The 20,229-nt window shown below is 37.9% G+C and overlaps 2 protein-coding genes across 4 annotated transcripts; one reads left to right on the forward strand and one right to left on the reverse strand.

The window, feature by feature from the left end:
* Window positions 1-2,028: 2,028 nt before the first annotated feature.
* On the forward strand, window positions 2,029-3,987 carry LOC121249958. Of its 2 annotated transcripts, none has more exons than XM_041148844.1 (2): window positions 2,029-2,719; window positions 3,942-3,987. In XM_041148844.1, exons 1-2 carry the CDS (start codon window positions 2,211-2,213, stop codon window positions 3,970-3,972), a joined length of 540 nt encoding a protein of 179 aa, XP_041004778.1. In that variant the 5' UTR covers window positions 2,029-2,210; the 3' UTR covers window positions 3,973-3,987. The 2 variants fall into 2 exon arrangements, with proteins under 2 accessions (XP_041004778.1, XP_041004777.1); XM_041148843.1 differs by lacking the exon at window positions 3,942-3,987 and adding an exon at window positions 2,978-3,166.
* Window positions 3,016-15,156, reverse strand: LOC121249957 (BTB/POZ domain-containing protein DOT3). Of its 2 annotated transcripts, none has more exons than XM_041148841.1 (7): window positions 15,136-15,153; window positions 14,860-15,015; window positions 14,595-14,664; window positions 13,231-14,117; window positions 4,576-4,834; window positions 4,334-4,462; window positions 3,016-3,799 (listed from the first exon to the last, which is right to left on the reverse strand). In XM_041148841.1, exons 2-7 carry the CDS (start codon window positions 15,000-15,002, stop codon window positions 3,449-3,451), a joined length of 1,839 nt encoding a protein of 612 aa, XP_041004775.1. In that variant the 5' UTR covers window positions 15,003-15,015; window positions 15,136-15,153; the 3' UTR covers window positions 3,016-3,448. The 2 variants fall into 2 exon arrangements, with proteins under 2 accessions (XP_041004775.1, XP_041004776.1); XM_041148842.1 differs by having other exon boundaries at window positions 3,644-3,786; window positions 15,136-15,156.
* Between the last annotated feature and the right edge of the window lie 5,073 nt (window positions 15,157-20,229).

Here is a 20,229-nt window from a genome sequence, read left to right on the forward strand (position 1 = left end):
AATTTGCCTCTCATTTAAAACATAATTGTATAAAGGATTGTGAAGAATTGTATGTGTATCTTGCATAAAACCTACAATTATAAAATAGATGTTGGATACAATTATAAGGTGTGCAAGCTCATTTTACAAAAAGCTGAGGTCCACCATTACAAAAATATTTTTTTTTCATATAGATCACAAATTAATCAACTTTCCTTAAACAGAATGCGCATGAATTATACACCCTAATCCTACAAATAATAACTCTCACTTTAAAAAGTAGTGATTATTTTCTTAAACAGAATGCACATGAATTATACACCCTAATCCTACAAATAATATTTCTCACTTTAAAAAGTAGTGATCATATAGCCTCATGCAACATTAGCTGTGTAATACCTAGTTACAAGTTGACTAGTTAATTGAGAATGAGTTTTTTTCCTTATCTTGAGTCCATAAGAACTTATTAGGTCAGTAATATGCTTTCCTGCTAATAATATGTGTCTATAAAATTATGTGGATTGCTACAGCCCCAAAGTGATTACATAAAAGTAATCATACAAACTAACATGATTTTATGTGATTCGTCAGAATTGCTTTACAATAAAAGTAATTTTACAATTTGACAAATTACATCAGTTTGTGGATTTATTTTTATGTAATCACTTTGTAGTTAGAGTATTTCTCTAAAATTACACTATTGGACAATTCTTTTGAGGCTTTGACTAGTTGGCACACAGATCTATGTAATTGGTAGACATTTTTGTGGGAATGACTTGAGGAGGATCCTTCTTCTCAAATTTTTTATTTATCAAGAAAATCATTATGAAGGTACTAATCGTAGAAAAGGGTTTGTCGTTGTTCCTTCACTTCTTGCAACGGCTTTGCTGCCAGTTCATTTTCGAAGGGAAACCGCCTTCATTATATCTCTTTTTGGCTCCCCCACTCATCCTTTGTAGCACTTAAAAATTGTATTTGTAATTTTAAAGTGTGTAAGAGCACTCCCAATAGATTCTTCTTTCTAATCTTTAAAATACATTATCAAATTCTACTTTTCTATTGTGTATAATAACTTTTACAATATACCATACATCAACTTATCTATTTTTTCTTCATATCATTTAAATATTATACTTTTAATATTTTTTATTCATTTCAAATATTTTTTTTAACTACTAATGATATCCTAATTTCTTTTGATATTTGCAATATCTCCTCATATACAATGTTATATAATTATGTTCTATTTTAAATTAATTCAAATTTATAAGCTAAACTAAAATATAAATTAATTCAAACAATAAAAAGAAGAGATTATAGAATGAAAATAAAAAGCACAAATTGTAATTGATGGAAGACGAGCGAGTAGACCCCAACTGTGAGGAAGGAAAGATGTGCAAAATAAACAGATAGGCTGAAAGGGATTAAAATGAAATAAAGTGAATTTCAGTAGTAGAGAAGAAAGTACATAGATGAGAGAGAAATGATTTTAAAATGATATGTGATGTTGAACAGTGCAAGCTAAATGTAGTGGTAATATTGTAGCAAACTGGAAATTACAGATGAAATATATCATCTGTTGGATGGCACTTTTAGACTAATTTCTTAAAATTTTATAGAAATATAGGTTTTACATAACCTATTAGCAGTGCTCTAAGACTCACATGCATTTAAAAAGATGTAGATAAATTTAGAACTAACATAAAAATATTATTTTTTTAATAACGAATTTCACTCTTTTAAAAAAAAAAAAAAAACACGAATCATATATTGTATCAACATTACTCCACCTCAATATATCACAAATACACGTGTCAAGTTAAAAGGAAGGAATCTTGAATTGTCACCGTCATAGTGCGAGGGAAGCTGCTGGCAATTCAGAAGATTAATAATTTGGTTGAATTTGTAAGTTTATTCTGTGAATTGCTAAAACATTTTTCTATGAATAAATATTGGGAATTATCTTTATATATTAAAATTTTAGAGAGCCAGGTTGGATTGCAGCCTACAAGAACAAAATCCTACAAAAGTGCCCTAGTACAGGTTGTAAATCCACTGTTGCTAAGGCCCGGCCCAATGCAACCCCTCCGTCCTTTGGTAAAACGAAGCAAACGGTGTAGAAGATAGAGCTCTTCCTTGCTCTGCCACTGCTCTACCCCCATCGTCAGCTCATCACCACCGCCTCTCGAAAACCCGTATACACAGTAGAACGAAGAAGAGAGATAGAAAACATGGGAAGCAGATTGGGAAGACGAGTGGTCCACATGGCCAACCTACCAATCAAGCTGCTAATGCCCAGCACCTTTACCAACATCCAAGAGATCGCCCTCAAGACCATCCCTTCAGCCTCCAAGATCGAAATCAAGCGCGTCCTCGAGTCTCTTTACGGCTTCGAGGTCGAGAAGGTCCGCACCCTTAACATGGAGGGAAAGAAGAAGAAACGTGGCGGCCTGTTGATCGCAAAACCCGACTACAAAAAGGCATACGTGACTCTGAGAAACCCGCTCTCCATCTCGCCGGAGATGTACCCGATTCGGATAATCGAGGAGGATAAGCGGCAGATGAACAGGCAGTCCAAGTCGAGCGTCGTCGAGGAGGGCGAGGGGAAGAGACACTGGCTCGATGAGAAGGCTAGGGCCGAGAAAGCGGGTGAGAGATTTGGCAATCGAGGTCGTACCGGCCAGCGGGGCGACGTGGCCAAGTTTCCGTGGAGCAGTATGAGGTCTGCTGCTAGTGCGAGGTAGAATGTTGTGAAAGGTTATATTTTGTATGTTTTTATGGTTCTGTTGAGGTTAATGGTCAATGTGATGGTGGTCGTTTAATGGTTTTTAATTTGCGAACCCTTTCATAGATTAGAATAAGAAACTTATTTAAGGCTAAAGAAGAGTTAGAAAAGCCTTTAGATGGATCGTGGAGCATTGAGATTTTGATAAAGAGAAATTTGCTTTTGATATTGATGCCAAATTGTTGAAACATGCGTGATTGGTGCTTCTCTCAGAGTTTTTGCTAACGGAACATGCATGCTTGTGTAGTATACATTAAAAGTGGGTGATATTGAAGATTGAAGAGTGTAAGCCATTTGCAATTCCTAACGTTTTATCAAATTCTACGGCATTATCAGGAGATAAGCTCATGAAGAAAACAGAAAAATACATAATTTGAACTTAATTTTGAAATTTACTCTTGAACAGATCAAACATTTTGCTTGATATGTAACCAATGAAGCATTAAATCTGGAAATAGTATATGACCAAAATTACGATCTTCTTTTCTTCATTGTCTATCCGATTTTACGCACATCTGCTATATTTTTTGCGACTGGGCTAGCATTATATAAGGCAGATAATCATCTTTCTCTACGCCTTGGATAAAGAAACCCACTGAATCTGGAATTGGAGTATGCATAATCCTCACAAGGCTTTTTGATGGACTTAGCATCTATGGTACAGGATGTTTGATGGTAGACAATTTATGAGAGGGATAGCCTTCGTCTGAAGGCTTTGGGTCTCAGCTGTTCATCTCTAGTTTCATCCCCATCCACTTTTGCTTGGAAGGAATTTTTTATCTTCCTCCAACTGGAACTCCAACCCGATACACGCTTTTGCTTGTGGCTTCGCTTTTCATACTCCCGTTGTAGATCAGAGTAGTCACTCTGCAACTCTGCCATTGTCATCTTTACTATTTCAAGCTCTGCCTTGAGAGTCTTGATCTCTGTGTCTGTAGATGACTGGTTTCCCTCCTGTTCGGTGATATTGCCACTTGGTGCTGGCTCCTTCTCTACCATTGCTGCCCTCATCTTTACTTGCTCTGAAAAGAGCACCTGCATGGCTCATCTTTCTTCCTCATATGAGACATGTTAAGTTTGATACGTTGAGCTCATGAGCTTTATATATGTTGAGTGCCTATATGACTAGACCTTTTTTCTTTTTGGATTGCATCTTTTATATCTGATATGTCTGCAGGGTGCTTTGCTTTTGGCATGCATTCTTGTAACAGCTATAGATTGTTGTATAGCAGAACTAGAGAACCGTAATGATCACCTTTTTATGAGGTATTGAAATTCATCTTAGATTTTTGTAATTATGCCATTTATCAGAGGTGTCTTCTATACTACGTATCTCTAAAGGATTGTTGGCATTACTTTGTAGGAGTGATGATATTTGGCCTGATGATCATTTTTTATCTAACGCTAGTTCTTGGTATCTAGTCTGCTCCTTTTGTCAATTGACGAAATAGCTTATTTCAAAACCAATTAATCAATATTTTGTGGGATATAAAAGAGATTAACTATAATGAATTAATGAAATACATGAGTGTTATGCAAGTAAAGATCTAGAATTCATAAAAACTATACCTGGACAACAGTTCGTAGAGGCAATCGGTCATTTTGTGCGGCATGCATGCATGCGTCAAGAGACAATTTCTCACAGTTCATTATTTTGCACAGTCTTCTCCGGTCATGCTCAAATAGTAAAGGATGAGTCTGAAATGTATATTATATTATAGAGTTCCAAAAGAAAAAAAAATGCTTTAACCTCCTCCCCCAAAAGGAAGAAGATATAAGAGAAGGAGGATGAGAAAAAGTTAACAGGTAACCTTGAGATAGGTGTCAATGGCTCTGTAGAGTCCATCGTCGCATGTTCGAGCATTTTCTGGCAATGCTTCAGCTAAAACTTGAAACTTAGTGATGGAGAGATTTTGGTCTCTTGCAATCTCTGCTAGGTAATTGTCTAGGAGCTTACTAATATTACATTTCCCAGACTTCTGATGCTGCTGCTGCTGTTCATGCATCAAAAAATATTCCACTATCCTTTGCACAACATCTGTATCATGCATTTCGCATTGTTCTGGTGAACTGCACCAACCATATGGAAAAATTTTTTTTGATAAGTAATCAAAGATATATTAATAAAGATAGGCAAAACTCAAGTACACAAGATGGTATACAAGAGATAAGACCTATTTAGGTCGAAGTAAGAGAAACTAGAAAGTCATGAAAAGTCAGGCCATTAAAATCTAAAGCAATGGCCCATAGAAATAAAGTACGGAAAAAAAACGTTCTAAGTTCCTCTGAAGACCGCTCTTTGTTTTCGAAAGTCCGATCATTGCGCTCTTGCCATATACACCACATAATACAGATCGGGATCATATTCCACACCGCCTTGATTTGTTGAGCTCCTCTCGAAAGTGTCCAGCTGGCCAATAGATCTACCACCGTTGCAGGCATAACAACGGCTAACTCTATCTGACTAAATACTTCAACCCACAAGGCTCTAGTAGTCTCACAGTGTAGCAAAAGGTGATCCACTGTCTCGCCAGCTCTCTTGCACATGCAACACCAGTCTAGAATGACTACGCTTCCTCAAATTGTCGGTAGTCAAAATCTTCCCTAACGCTGCTGTCCAAGTAAAGAAGATCGCTTTCAGAGGCGCCTTATTTCTCCAGATTCTCCTCCATGGGAACGGGGTGTTGGCAACTTGGGAAAGGGACTTATAAAATGATCGAACTGAGAAAATGCCCTCACCCGTAGGCGTCCACCACAGCCTATCGAGTTGCTGTCCATTCGGCTTCATGGAATAAAGTAAGCTGAAAAACGCCTCAAAGGTGTCCACTTCCCAGTCTTGCGCCGCTCTACTAAATGTGACGTTCCACTGAACTTGGTCTCCTGTTAGAAGCATAAGGTCCTCTGTTGAAGCTTCATGGTTGCATGCCAATTGAAAAATAGCTGGAAATGTATCCTTTAGGGCCTCATTCCCACACCATATGTCCTTCCAAAACTTAATGTGAGAACCCCTCCCCAACACCAATTTAGAAAGGCTACTAAAATCCCCCCACCCCTTCCTAATGTGTTTCCAAACTCCCACACCTCTAGGCCCGTACACCTCTTCAGTACACCATCCCCCCACATGCTTCCATATTTACAGTCAATCACCAGCTTCCATAAGGCTTTTGTCTCGTTATTATACCTCCATAACCACTTCCCAAGCAGGGCCCGATTGAAAATTCTCAGGTTTTTGATATCCATACCACCAGACAAGATTGGTGTACACACCTTATCCCAGCTGACCAGGTGAAATTTGAATTCATCCCCTAGCCCACCCCATAAGAAATCACGGTACAATTTATCAATCTGAGCCGCTACCTTGGCAGGCAACTGAAACAAAGATAAAAAGTATGTAGGTAGGTTAGAAAGGGTACTCTTGATAAAGAGTCAAACGGCCACCTTTCGACAAGTACAATATTTTCCACCCTGCCAATTTCCGTCCTATCTTCTCTATGACTGAATCTCATATGGATGAGGCCCTTGCTGCAGCCCCCAACGGCAATCCTAGATAGGTAATCAGAAGAGAGGCTACCTTGCACCCTAGAATACTAACTAGCTGCCTATTATTACTCACGTTCCCCACTGGCACTACCTCTGACTTGTCAAAGTTCACCTTTAAGCCTAACGCTGCTTCAAAGCATAGTAACAAAGCCTTCAAAGCCCTCAACTGGTTTTGATCTGCCGCACAGAATATGAGTGTATCATCTGCAAAAAGTAAATGAAACAAAGTAATAATACCCCTACTGGGATCACCAATCGTAAATCCGGTCACAAACCCGTGCATCACCGCCGCCGATGTCATCCTACTCAAGGCCTCCATAATAATAACAAAGAGAAGTGGGGACAAATGATCTCCTTGCCTTAGACCTCGAGAGCTACGGAAGAAGCCGGTAGGGCAGCCATTAATCAATACTGAGTATCTGGCTGTGGATATGCACCAACTAATCCAATTACGCCACCTAGGCCCGAAGCCACACCTCCCCAACAAATACAGGAGGAAGTCCCAATTGACATGGTCATATGCCTTTTCCATATCTAACTTACAAATAATACCTGTGGAGCCAGTCTTTAATCTGCTATCTAGGCCCTCATTCGCTATAAGGACTGAATCTAAAATTTGCCGCCCCTTAACAAATGCATTTTGTGGTTTCGAAATAATCTTGCTCAAAACCGCCCCCAGTCTGTTAGCAAGGACCTGGGATATAATTTTATACACCCCATTCACAAGGCTAATGGGTCGAAAATCCTTTACCTCCACCGCTCCCGTCTTCTTTGGAATCAACGCTATAAAAGTAGCATTAAGGCTTTTCTCAAAATTTCCAACCAAGAATACTTCCTGAAACACATTCATAATGTCCACTTTCACCACCTCCCAGCAAGATTGGAAGAAACCCATCGAGAAACCATCTGGACTAGGAGCTTTGTCTTTACTCATACATTTGACTACATCATACACTTCCTTCTCCTCAAAAGGCCTTTCCAACCAAGAGGCTTCCTGAGGCGTAATAGTGTAAAAAACAAGACCATCCAGTTTTGGCCTCCATCCCACACGCTCTGTTAACAGTTGATCATAGAAGTCCACCACATGGTCACGAATCACAGGGGCCTCCTTACATTCCATACCATTAATGTTTAGCATATCAATGGTATTAGTTCTTCTATGAGAGTTAGCTACTCTATGAAAGAACTTAGTACTCCGGTCTCCTTCCTTCAGCCACAAAGCTCTCGACTTCTGACGCCAAGAAATTTCCTCTAGTGATAGTATTTTTTCTAATTCTGCGACCACTTTTGACTTGCGCAATATCTCATCCGGTATAAGGGCTCTAGCCTCCAATAATTGCTCAAACTGTTGTAATTCCTCCACCATGGATTTTTTTGGCTCCCCAATATCTCCAAAGGATTGTGAATTCCAAAGTTTAAGGTCATTTTTCAAAGCTTTTAGCTTACAAGCTAGGATGTATGAGGGATTACCATGGAACTGATAAGAAGACCACCATTGCCTAACCTTATCCACAAAGCCTTCACTTTTCAACTACATGTTTTCAAATTTAAAGTATCGACGTCCGCTTCGAATGCCACCACAATCCAACATAATAGGAAAATGGTCCAAGCAAAGATGTGGCAGCCTCTTTTGGCACATTTCCGAATAGTGCACCTCCCATTCCGGTGAAATTAGGAATCTATCTAGCTGTGACCATGTTTGATTATTTGACCAAGTGAAGGAGCCCCCTAGCAGAGAAATATCCAGCAAGTTCAAATCAAAGATACAGTCTGAGAACTCTGTCATTGCTGGTCGTAGCCTACTCTCTCCCGATCATTCACTAGGAAATCTGATTACGTTAAAATCACCTCCTATACACCAAGGAAGCTCCCACCAGCTATGTAGTCCATCAAGTTCCTCCCATAAGAAGCGTTTGTCATTGTCTACATTTGGACCGTATAAACCTGCAAAAGCCCACACAAAGTTATCTGCCACGCTCTTAAAAGAGCATGCCACTGTATACTCCTCCACAAATTCCTCAATTTTCTCCACAACTCTTTTATCCCACATCACTATGATTCCACCCGAAGCCCCATTCGAGGCTAAATAAACCTAATCCGCATAAGTGCAACTCCAAATGCTACGTATTAGACTTCGAGAAACACTTTTCAATTTAGTTTCTTGTAAACAAACTATATCCACCCTCCATTCTTGCAACAAGTATTTTATGCGAAGCCGCTTATTCACCTCATTCAACCCACGGACGTTCCAAGACACAATTTTCGGCTTCATAAAATATAAGCATGCCCCTTCCCTTTGGATCTTTCATGACTTGAGCTTCTGTCATAGTTCAATGACCAAGTTAGTCGTTTGAGCTCCCTCTGTTTCTTCGACCCTGTTTTCTTAGACTGTGTATGGATCGCTTCAATTGCAGTAAGTAGAGCCATAAACTGCTCTTCATAGCCCCCACATTCCATGCCTATCTAGCGATGCAAATCCTTCACCTTTTGAAACACCCAATCCGAAACATTCGGCTTATCTGGTAGCACATTGTTTAACGGTATCGGTTCCCCCTCGCTGGAAACCCATTGCAGCTTAGGAATCGCCCTTTCTTCCTCCCCAAATAAATTCCTACCCTCCCATGCAACCACAACATTACTAATGGAAGATTGAGTCTCAGGGACCATCATTACCTCACTTTGAGAAAGCCCATCATCAATCACCTCCACCCCTGCCCCCTCAGTACTTGGATGAGCTTCAAAACTGAGACTTCGCGCGACTATATTGTCTAGATGATCCTCGGGATGGCCATGGGCCTCCATTTGGGGAGGAGACTCTCCCACCATGCAAATCGGCACCTTCTGGGTGGCTGAAGCCACCGCCGCACCGCGCAGTGGAGGAGTCTCCTCCTCTTCCACTATTGGCAGATTCTGCCTCACTATAGTCCCCCCCATCGCAAGCGTCACTTTAGAGGAAGAGACCATACAGTTTTGAGCCTCTGCTACCGGCGAAGTCATCACTGGCGTTTCTGCGGCCGTCGCTTCCTCGGAATGACCTATCGCACACTTCCCCGAGACCTCCATCCTCTCTATCGGCGTTTTCTGGCTTACCAGCAACCGTCGGAGGGGTCGCTGCCTTCGTCGGAGCCACCTGGCTCTTCGCCGACGATGGTGGCTGAGGCCCACTCGTCGACGGGCCTGAGGAAGACGACACACGTCTCCTCCAAACAGGCCTCCTCTGTTTCGGTTGAGACCAAGGCCCTAAGGCCTGCCTATTAGTTATGGGCCCATTCTGCTGGCCCAGAGGCCCTTCCATAACCCTTTTCCCCAAGCCCACGCCCACTCCCACCTCTGCCTCTCTTTCAACGCACCATTTGATGCCAATTAATTTTGCCTTCAAATCTTCTATTTGTTTCTACATCTCCATCACGACCTGCAGAAGGCTTTCCTTATTAAGACCGACAATATCTCTATCAGCCCCCTCCAAACTCTGACCCACGACCTCAACTGAGGCCACTCCTTCTTCAGACTGCAGCGGCGCCTTACCTCTCCATCTGACAATTTGATGGGATGGGTCCAAAGCCCTTGAAGATTTTTTTACAGCAGCCAGATACGATGTCGAGGGATGAACTTCCGATGTCTTAACCACCGTAGGGCCAACTGCGAAGCTGATCTCCTCCAACACCTCCACCAATTTCCGCCACCCCCTCCCATCCCTCCCTTCAGGAATGAGGATACTGTTTCTCCTCCCCCCCAGTTTGAACTCCACCAACGACATGAATGCCCCTTGAGAGTTAATGCACCTTTGGGCTATGAGGCCCCTGTCCCCATCTCTGTGAGCTGAGTAAAACTCCTTCCTTCCCACCTTCACGCAGTCTTCCAAGGCTTTGGTGAACCACTGTGCCATGGCTAACTCCAGATGAAGACTTCTCACCAACTACTACCCCCTTTCTGTGATAGTCACCCATCGCCCATCTCTAGCAACCTCAAATATCTTACGATCAATAGCAACAACATTCGGCATACTTGAATGCAACTCAAACTTGCAATGAATCACTCACTCAACCTCCCATGAACAGCATCACCAGCCAAAAATGAGAAAAAAGAAAGTGTACGGAGAGAAAATATATAAGTCAAGTCCATATAGAAAATTAACAAGGAAGTATTGTTAACTTAGAGGAAAAACACTTATAAAAAAAAACAAAACTTGGAGGAAAATTATTAGGTAGTCCTGGAGTATATTTGATGTGGTACCCTCATTCTATCATTCGATGCCTTGTCATTAAAATTACTTATAGGAGTCCTAATTTTTGATGATATGTCATTCTGTGATAGGATGAAAGTACCATTTTTCCAAGACTGTAATGCCAAATTATTCAAAACAAATGGGGTGTACAAGATTATTTCCAAGGTGCTAGCTAATCGTATGAGTATGGTGTTGGATCAAATTATTTCGAAATCTCAAAATGCCTTTGTGAGGGGGAGACAAATTCTTGACTCAGTCTTAATTGCTATGAATGTTTGGATAGTAGAGTTAGATTGGATGAATCTGGAATTTTGATCAAATTGGACATGGAAAAGGCATACGATCATGTTAGTCGGGATTTTTTTTTGTTCTTACTTGGGAGATATGGTTTTGGAAAGAAGTTGTGTATGTGGATCAAGCATTGCATTTCGACTCTGAGATTCTCCATTTTGGTGAATGGCACCCCGGTTGCGTTTTTAATAGTTCACGTGGCTTGAGACAAGGAGATCCGTTATCCCCTTTTCTTTTTATTCTAGTCATGGATACTTTGAGTAGAATGATTGAAACGGCAGTAGAATCGATGTGTTCATTCGATTAGGGTTAAATTGGGTGATGCCTGCTATAGTGGTAGAGTTATTGGCTAGCTGGGTATTGTCGAGTGGTACTCCACAAATCAAAGCTGTGTGAAAAATGGTTCCTATTTGTATTATGTGGTGTATTTGGCGGGAGCGTAATGAGTGGACATTTGAAGATAAGGAGCGGACAATAGAGGATCTTAGAATTTTATTTTTCCGTACCTTACTTCTTTGGGCTATTGCTGTAGATTTTAATGGCCTAAATGTACATGATTTTCTTCTTTCTTTTCTAGCAACTAGATAGGTTTTACCTCTTGAATACCACCTTGTATACCTGGGCTTTGCCTATACTTATTTATACTACCGTTACTTGTAAAAAAAAGAATAGCTTAAAAGTATTACATCTTCTTTTTGCTGACGACACTTTAATTTTTAGTGAAACCAATCAAGAACATCTTCATTCGTTGAGAGCCTTGTTGTTGTGTTTTGAAGCAGTTTCGGATCTCAAAATTAATTTAACCAAGTCTGAAATTGTTTCAGTGGGCTCCGTGTCCAATATTTCAGATTTGGCTAGCATTTTGGAGTGTAAAATATCTTCGTTGCCTTTGAAGTATCTTGGTCTTCTTTGGGTGCTCCTTACAAATCTGTTTTGATATGGGATGGGGTGATCGAGAAGATTGAGAGAAGGTTGGCTGGTTGGAAAAAGTTTTACTTTTCTAAAGGGGGATGAATTACTTTGATAAAGAGTGTGTTGTGTAATCTTCCCACTTATTTCCTTTCTCTTTTCTCTATGCCGGTAGGGGCGGAAAGGGGAGGTAAAGGGGAGGAAAGAAAGTTTCACTTGGTAAGTTTGGAATAGGGTGTGTCTACAAATTTCGTGTTGAGGTTTGGGGGTGCGTAATTTGAGGCTCGTTAACAAAGCTCTTCTTGGGAAATGGTTATGGAGATATCATTGTGAGAGGGATGAATTATGGAAAAATGTAGTTGATGTTAAATATGGGAGAATGTGGGGGAGTTGGTGCTCTAATGAAGTAAGAAGAGTGTATTGGGTGGGTTTGTGGAATTCCATTAGGATGGGTTGGGGGGAGTTTGTCAATCATATTAAATTTAAGGTGGGCGATAGAACAAGGATACATTTTTGGCATGATATTTGGTGTGGGGATTCAGCCCTCAAGAATGTTTTTCATTCCCTTTCCAGGATTGCTAGGGACCAAGATGTTGCAGTGCCTGATTCCCTTTCTTTCTTGAATAATAATCCTCAATGGAATGTTGAATTTGTGAGAGATGTGCATGATTGGTAAGTGAATGTTGTCTCAGATTTTTTTGGAAGATTATATGATTTAAAGATTGTTCAGGGAAGGGAGGATGGCTTGCTGTGGGTTCATGCAGGAAATTCCAGATTTTCGGTTAGTTCCTTTTATAAGGTGCTAATAACCTGCCTTTGTGTTTTTCATTACCCTTGGAAATGCACTTGGAAAGTTAAGGTGCCTAGTAAGGTGGCATTTTTCTGTTGGTTGGTGTCTCTTGGAAAAATTCTGACCATGAATAACTTGAGAAAGTGTGGACTTTGTGTAGTAGATTGGTGCTTTATGTGTAAAAAAGATGGTGAATCTGTTAACCATTTTTTTCTTCATTGTGAGGTGGCCAAGATTTTGTGGAATGAGATTTTTGGTAGGATGGGAATTGCTTGGGAGATGCCTAAGCAAGTTGTAGATTTTCTTGCTTGTTGGAAAGGTTTTGAGGGAAAACAACGTGTTGCTACCATTTGGAAGGTGATCCCCTTGTGTTTGATGTGGTGCTTATGGTTGGAGAGGAACAGGATGTGTTTTGAAGAGAGAGAACACAATGGGAGAACTTGGGGAGTTTTTCTTTAATACTTTTGAGTTTGTGGGCGAGTTTTTCTTTAATACTTTTGAGTTTGTGGGCTAAGGCTCTTGTATCGAATGGAGACAATTTTTTTGATTTGCTTTAGTCTTTTTCAATTTCTTGAGTGTATACGGGTATTTTCTCTTGTATACTTCCTGTGTACTTGAGCTATGCCTATTCTTGGTAATAAAATCTCTTATTAATTATAAAAAAATAAAATAAAATATTCAAAACAAGAGAGAGGAAGTAAATATACTCACTTCACCAGTTTGGCATTTCTATAATTAGGAATCAGAAGATCATTGACATTGGCATCTTCCAACATCATCCCAACTCTCTTCTCAAGCTCTGAAATCAGAGCTGGTGTTGCAGAACATACCATTGCCAACCTTAACATCTTGAACAGGAACTTACATGAAACAGCTTCTTGCTGAGGAGGAAGTATACTTATTAGGCTTTCAATAATTGTTTTTTGCTCTTTGCTGTGTCCAATGCCCCCTTCCTCGTTCCCACCATAAACACTGAACTGCAGCTCATTCTTTCCATACCCAATACCTCTTAGTCCTCCTAACTCGATGTCCATACCTGGAAACCATCCATCTGCATAGTGCATGATACATTTACCTATGATCTCTGGTTTTGTTCCTCTTGCCTTTATTGCAGCTATAATTCTAATGAAATGGTCAATTCCAAGGGTAGCCACATAATCAAACCACCAGCCTTCTTCGTTAACTGCATCTCCGGATGTTGAGATTTCTCTAGAAGCCTTCCAAGCTATTGAGTCACAGCATCTTCTCACGATTTGGAGATTTTCAGCCCATGGAGATAAAGTTTCACAGGATTTTATAACAGTAATGGTGTCTTTCCATGAGGAAAGTACTACAAATGTGAGGAAAGCCTCTGTCTTGGCAATGAGATTTCCATCTTCAAATTCTTCGGTCATCTCTAAAAATTCTGATGCGCACCTTAGTGGGGCTATGTTAGTAGAATTAAAGTCTACTGGGAGACCATAACAGAATCTTAGAACAACTGCAAATGTTTCTGATCCTCCTGGGAAGTTTTCAAGCTTGAGGTCATACCCCATATTTGAGATCGAAGGCTGAAGTTCTAATCGGTGTATGTAGCCACATTTTGACACCAAGGGATACTGTTTCGGAAGAAATAGATTAGTTTATACTTCTGGCTATTTATATCTTCCCTCTAGGCATCTCGATTGATATGAAAAAGTCGTATCCAAACCCCGACAAAGAAAAACTAGCATTGAGGGAAAAGTATGGTATTGTGAAAAAAAAAAAAAAAAATAGCATTAATTTCGCCTTAAAATTGTGAAAAAAAAAATATTTAGCATTAATTTTCCATGAAATCTATCTAACAACAAAAGTAATTGTGCTACTTTTATACATTCATATCACAGTTAAGGTATTCAATTCCTCTAATTAACAAATTAGACTGAGTGAAATTGGTATCCCAACGTGCGTGAGGATGGCATGTATTTATGCTTAATATATTTTTGTTTTTGAAAGGTATGGATTGTAGCTTTCGTTTAGCTTGTTGGAAAAAAGTTTCTGAGAGTTTTTGTGAATTTTGAAAATTGAGTTGTATCTTCTGTGTTGTTGGTAGTTACCTTGTGAACATTAAAGGTGATTCCTTGAACTTGAATTGATAAATCTGTTGGCGTTAGAGAAGTGATAATCCTGCAAGGAAGATAACATTAGACGCAGAGATGAGAAGCAGCTGAAAACAAAAAGGATTGGAGGGAAAATGTGTAAAAACCAAATACTATGCCAGAGAACTCATATTAGCTTAGCATTTCTGTAGAAACAACATGCTGTGGATGTCTAATGGGAAAATGGTGTTTATTGCCAATTGTAAACTAGCTTTTCTATTACCATGAGTGTTCTTTCTTTTCAAAGCTATCATCCATGGCGGCGAGTTTGCCAGGGATCACGATGCTTTGGTCATGAACTTGGTCATTGCCATCGGAATCACTTCCAGGGCTTCTTGGTGGACTCTCTTGAAGTGACTTCTTCATGGGGATTCTCTGGCTGGAGAGTGGAGACATGTCATGAGTGACAATAGATATGATCGAATAATAAGACATTGGGTAGTTGGATATGATCTAAATAAATGCCTGAGAAGTAAGTATGTGGTTGGACTAGGAGTACCTTTATGAGGGTTGGTGGATTGTTCATTATGTTCCTCTTTTTGCATCAACTGTCACGAAATTCGATTGTGACACTCGGAGAATTAGATCAGTGTAATGTTAGCTGTGAAATGTTCATTTTGAACCACATAATTAAGCATGGACTGGTACCAATAAATGGTTGTGGCTCAGAAAAATGCACAAACATTGATGTTACTACGGTTTGAGATTTTAGAGATTGAATGCATATGATAATTGTATTTGGTGATCACTTTCGACTTCTTCGAGTTCCTGCATGAAATAGACAGGATGCTATCTGTTTTTCCTTTTTTTTTTTTTTTGTCCTTGGTTGAGATATAAATGGATCCATCCAGGAACACCCTCTGGAATATGAATGGGCAGCATTAAAAATGCTCATTGTGTAACTGCACTATGTGCTTTTGCTGTGTGGTAAAAGTGTTCATGCTTGTAAAAATTAGTAATAGTTGTGTGGTCTGTTAAGAAAAATGAGACCATTTTTTAACCCTGAATCAGTCAGCAACCAAGGCAGGTGGACGAGGAGGAAAACATTGGGGTATTGGCGTTCAAGCAAGTAGCCCAAACGTGGGTTCCTTTCGCTGAAAATTCCAAATTGTAAAGACTAGTCTGTCCTTTGTTTTAAGAGAAATGTTAATTGTACTTAAAATTTTTTTATAAAAAGCTTTCTAGATGTTATAGGAAAAATGAAAAAAAAATTAAAATAAGTGTGGTGTGTGAGGATGATAAGTAGAACTATTATTGAAATAAAATTAAAAAATTTGGTGAGTCGTCAGGATGAGGTCATGGATCAAGTTCATCTTAAAAGAAAAAATAATGCTAAATATAATTATGGATTGTAAGCATCAAGTACTCATTTTGAAAAAAAGAAGAATCTACCGTTAAAAAATCAATTTTTTCATATAAATTTTATATTTCTCACTTTTTCAAAAAAAGTGCGTAGATACTCCCAGCGATTGATATGCTGAAGATTTTAAGTCTTGTATGTTTTTTATAAATAAAATTTTAAGTCTTGTACGTTTTTTATAAATAAAATTATAAATATACGAAGCAGTACTCTTATTTTAAGTTTTTAACAGTGTCCGGTAGAGGCCTTTTAGGTGCGGTACTGATTTTTACGTTTCATTGGACATGAGGCCAACCTTATCACATGGAATGGATATTTTGTCTAAGCTAATTTGTCTGTGAATGCAGCAGCAGCCAGCAAGCAACCGCGTAAGATTTGTTCTTCAGGTTCGGTCCTAAAATATTGGCTGGCGTTGATCGGGCTAATTTGGATTTTAAATTTATCTCAATTCATCTTATCTAATCATTAGAGCATCTACATCAGCTTCTTTAAAGTACTTTTCATCTTCAAATTTAACCAATTTTATCAAAAGTTGGTGCACATTGAATTAGCCAAACCCTTTTCATTTAAAATATAACCTACAATAATTTTATCTTTCTTTCTAAATATGAAAAGTACTGTTGGAAGTCTAAATGAATTGTTTATTAATTTCGCTCCACTCTCCCGCAGCTCTCTCTCTCTCTCTCTCTCTTCTTCCTCTCTCTTTCTCTCTCGCGTCTCTTCATTCTTTCTCTTCTTCTAGTTTTTTTTTTCTCTTCTCTCTCTTCATCTTCCCTCTTTATCTCAAGAAGCATTGGTTTTGGAAGTTGGTAAAATCCGCGATAGCTTCGTTTCGAGATGTTTGCAGGTCGATATGCAAGCCATTGATATCGAGTTTATCTCCCTCCGAGACTTTGCTCTCTTTTTTTGTTTTCACTTCTCTTTCCTAGGGTTAGGGTTGAGGTGATCAATTCGATGGGGCAGTAGTCGTTAATCTACAGCTTTGTGGCTCGAGGGACGGTGATCCTAGCCGAATACATGGAATTCAACAAAAACTTCACCTGCATCGCCTTGTAGTGCCTTCAAAAACTCCTGCTTCCAACAACAGGTTCACCTACAACTGCGACGGCCACATCTTCAATTACCTCGTCGACAATGGCTTCACTTACTGTGTGGTTGCTGTTGAGGCTGTTGGGCAGCAGATACCAATTGCCTTCCTCGAGCAAATCAAGGAGGATTTCACCCAAAGATATGGTGGAGGAAAAGTTGCAACAGTAGTTGCCAATAGCTTCAACAAAGAGTTTGGGCCCAAATTGAAGGAACAGATGCAATATTGCGTAGATTATCCAGAGGAGATCAGCAAGCTTTTAAAATGACCAACAGCCATCTTCCTGGTTCTTTATATAATTTCATATTGAATCAGGGAATTTTTTTTACAAATATTTGTAAAATAGGACTTGGCTTTTGAGTGTTTGATGCTTTTCTTGGGAAATCTCGTTGTTGATTGGTTGGAACAATTTGTAAGTCTAGATCTGGTCAATTTTCTTGCGATTACAATTTGTTGATTTGGTTCCAAGTCTTCTTTTCACCTGGTGTTATAGCCATTTGTTGTTTCTTATCTTTTCCTTCCTTCCAAGCAGAGGAAAATAAAGAAAAATAAAAGATGTGATCACTCTCTGGATGAACCACTGGGTTTCCTAGTTTCAACTTTGAGTTAGATTTATTTACTTTCGTTTGATATCTCTTTTGTTTATACTGAAAACAGAGTTGGTTTTGATGTTTTTTAGTTGCATTTCGTTGGAGATTAACCTGTTTTGTTTTGTTTTTTTATTAGACCTGAAATGTACAGAGTTGAGTATGAGTTTTTGTGAATACATGACCTTGATAATTCTGGTGTGAATACTGCTGCAGTAGATCTATTTATTTTAAGCAATATCGCTTATGAAAGAGTTATTGGAGATTATGAAAATAAAAATAAAAGTATTTAAAAATTAATCAAAGAAATATTAATAAGAAAAAATAATAATATTTTATTATTATAGAGAATGTGATGACTAATCTAATGTAGACTTCAAGTTTTGAGTGATTAGTTAAAAGTGAAAAAGTTACATATTCTTCAAATTTTAAAGATTGAGATGGCCAATCCAATGCCAATGCTCTTACAATTTTTTCAAATTTCAACATAAAATATAATAAATAATTCAATTTTTTCAAATATCAAAATAATAATATTATTATTAAAAAATAATATTCTAACAATATTTTATTAAACTTTCAACTTTCATCTCAACTCAACTCAGTTCAACATTTAAACGCAACCCAAATCCTAGAACCCTCATTGGAATGGTTTGTTCGTTGAGGACTGCTTGGGTCACCAAGAATTGTAAAATGTACTTTTTTATTTTGTATATTTTTTTAAGTATTTTTTAAATCGTTTTAAATATTTAAAAAAAAAATTTACAAACTCATTTAAAAACACTTTCTTAACAATTAAGTAAAAGAAAAAGAATCGATAACTTTTATCGGGATGCATCCCCGGTGGATGCATTATTTTCCTTTTTCATTTGCTAATTTGAGGGATTTTTTTTTCCTTGATTATGTTAAATACGATTATAAGTTATGTAAGTATCACGCATTCATTTGAAAAATAGTAGAATCTATTATTGAAAAATTAATTTTTTAATATAAATTTAATATTTACTCTTTTAAAAAAAAATACAATATACACTTTATAATTATAAATATCATTTCTTTTTTTTCTTTTTAACCCATTTACCTTTCTCGTGCATGCATTCGTTTACAAATTCATGCACGCATTATTGGTCTAAAACTTGCACTTTTTTAAAAAATTATTATTAAAACAAATCTCTTTTTGGATCAAACCCCGATCAGCAATCATTTATTCATAAAATTTTTCTTTATATTAGTGTGTAGGAAAAGGGGCATGCCTCCTAAGCACAAGGATTCTTTCCCTCAATTTAGAGCCGAGCATCGTCTCATGCAGGTAGGGTTCAGCCCTACTTCGGCCCCACGTCTGCCTTTCAAGGGTGGGATTCAACGTTTTATTCTTTTGGAAAATGATATATACAAGCCACGAACGTACGAGTCTTGTGCAAATATTTTATAAAAAATAATCACATCATAAAAAAATGTAAAAAATTTATTTTTCTTGATGAGGCTCTTATTTTTATAAAAAAACTTATACAAAATTTTAAATTTAAAACTTGAGTAATGTTGCATACAATCGTAGAGTATGTAAATATTGTGCAATCGTTTTGAAAAATAGTGAGATTTACTATTAAAAATTAATTTCTTTTTATGTGGATCTCGTATTTATTTATTTTCTGAAAAAAAATAACACAGTACTTACATACTCTACGACTGTAAATATCATTTCATTGAAAACTTATACATAGTATTATTCTTTGTTTTACAGTTCGAGGGTTAAAGTCTACTGACACGGCGACACTGATCCATTCTGGACGGACAAGAAGATCAAGAGAAGAACCATTAGCCAACCAAAAACAATAAAAATAAGCAAATTAACGTAATTAACTAATAATCCAAAGTAATCCACACAGATGCAACAAAAGATTATCTTTTGCCACATTTTATCATGAAAAAGAAGAAGCGGTTGGAATGAAATGAGAAGAGAAAATCGAACCAGAATTTTTTCTTGTATACAGTATCCTTTCTCTAAAATGGTGGATTAACAATCAGATTGAGAATACCGTACCTCTGCTTAAAAAAAATAAGTTACTTTGATTATAGGCACTTGGTTTAAAGGTTGTTTATTCCAATTGTATAGTGCTGAATGCTGATCCATCCCGGATCCATACGCATTACAAATATAAGCAGGATTCAATTAACCTATATTTCACAAATTGACATATAACCGTAGAATGGTAGAAGTGCTATAATTAAAAAAAAAAAAAAAATTATAACAGTATATTTATAAATTGATATAAATTTATATATTCATTAGATCTAGTTTATTATAAAAATAATTTTACAAATTAGTATTTCACGTCAAGTTACGTTAGATTGTGAATCTATTACACAACCAAATTATTTTTCAATGATTAATTATTTTATTTTTCAATTATAATATTATGTTATAAAAAAGTAAAAAGAAAAAAAAATATAGGGGCAAATTTGGACATATGAGGAGATTTGACCTTTTGCCGTCTTCGTCGTGGTTGGCGGTTTCTGCTCCCGAGTATGCATATAAATAGATTAAACTCAAACTCAAAA

This window comes from Juglans microcarpa x Juglans regia, chromosome 2D (genome assembly GCF_004785595.1).
Source record: "Juglans microcarpa x Juglans regia isolate MS1-56 chromosome 2D, Jm3101_v1.0, whole genome shotgun sequence".
Classification (NCBI taxonomy): Eukaryota; Viridiplantae; Streptophyta; class Magnoliopsida; order Fagales; family Juglandaceae; genus Juglans; species Juglans microcarpa x Juglans regia.

What these genes read in the sequence shown, in the direction of transcription:
- LOC121249958 (XM_041148843.1), top strand. Translation starts at nt 2,211, where the DNA reads ATGGGAAGCAGATTGGGAAGACGAGTGGTCCACATGGCCAACCTACCA. An exon ending in AGGTCTGCTGCTAGTGCGAG is followed by an intron (nt 2,720 to 2,977) that starts GTAGAATGTTGT and finishes TGCTTCTCTCAG; the next exon opens with AGTTTTTGCTAACGGAACAT.
- LOC121249957 (XM_041148841.1), bottom strand. Translation starts at nt 15,002, where the DNA reads ATGAAGAAGTCACTTCAAGAGAGTCCACCAAGAAGCCCTGGAAGTGAT. An exon ending in TCACCTTTAATGTTCACAAG is followed by an intron (nt 14,118 to 14,594) that starts GTAACTACCAAC and finishes CTTCCGAAACAG; the next exon opens with TATCCCTTGGTGTCAAAATG. An exon ending in CTCTACGAACTGTTGTCCAG is followed by an intron (nt 3,800 to 4,333) that starts GTATAGTTTTTA and finishes TGAGCCATGCAG; the next exon opens with GTGCTCTTTTCAGAGCAAGT.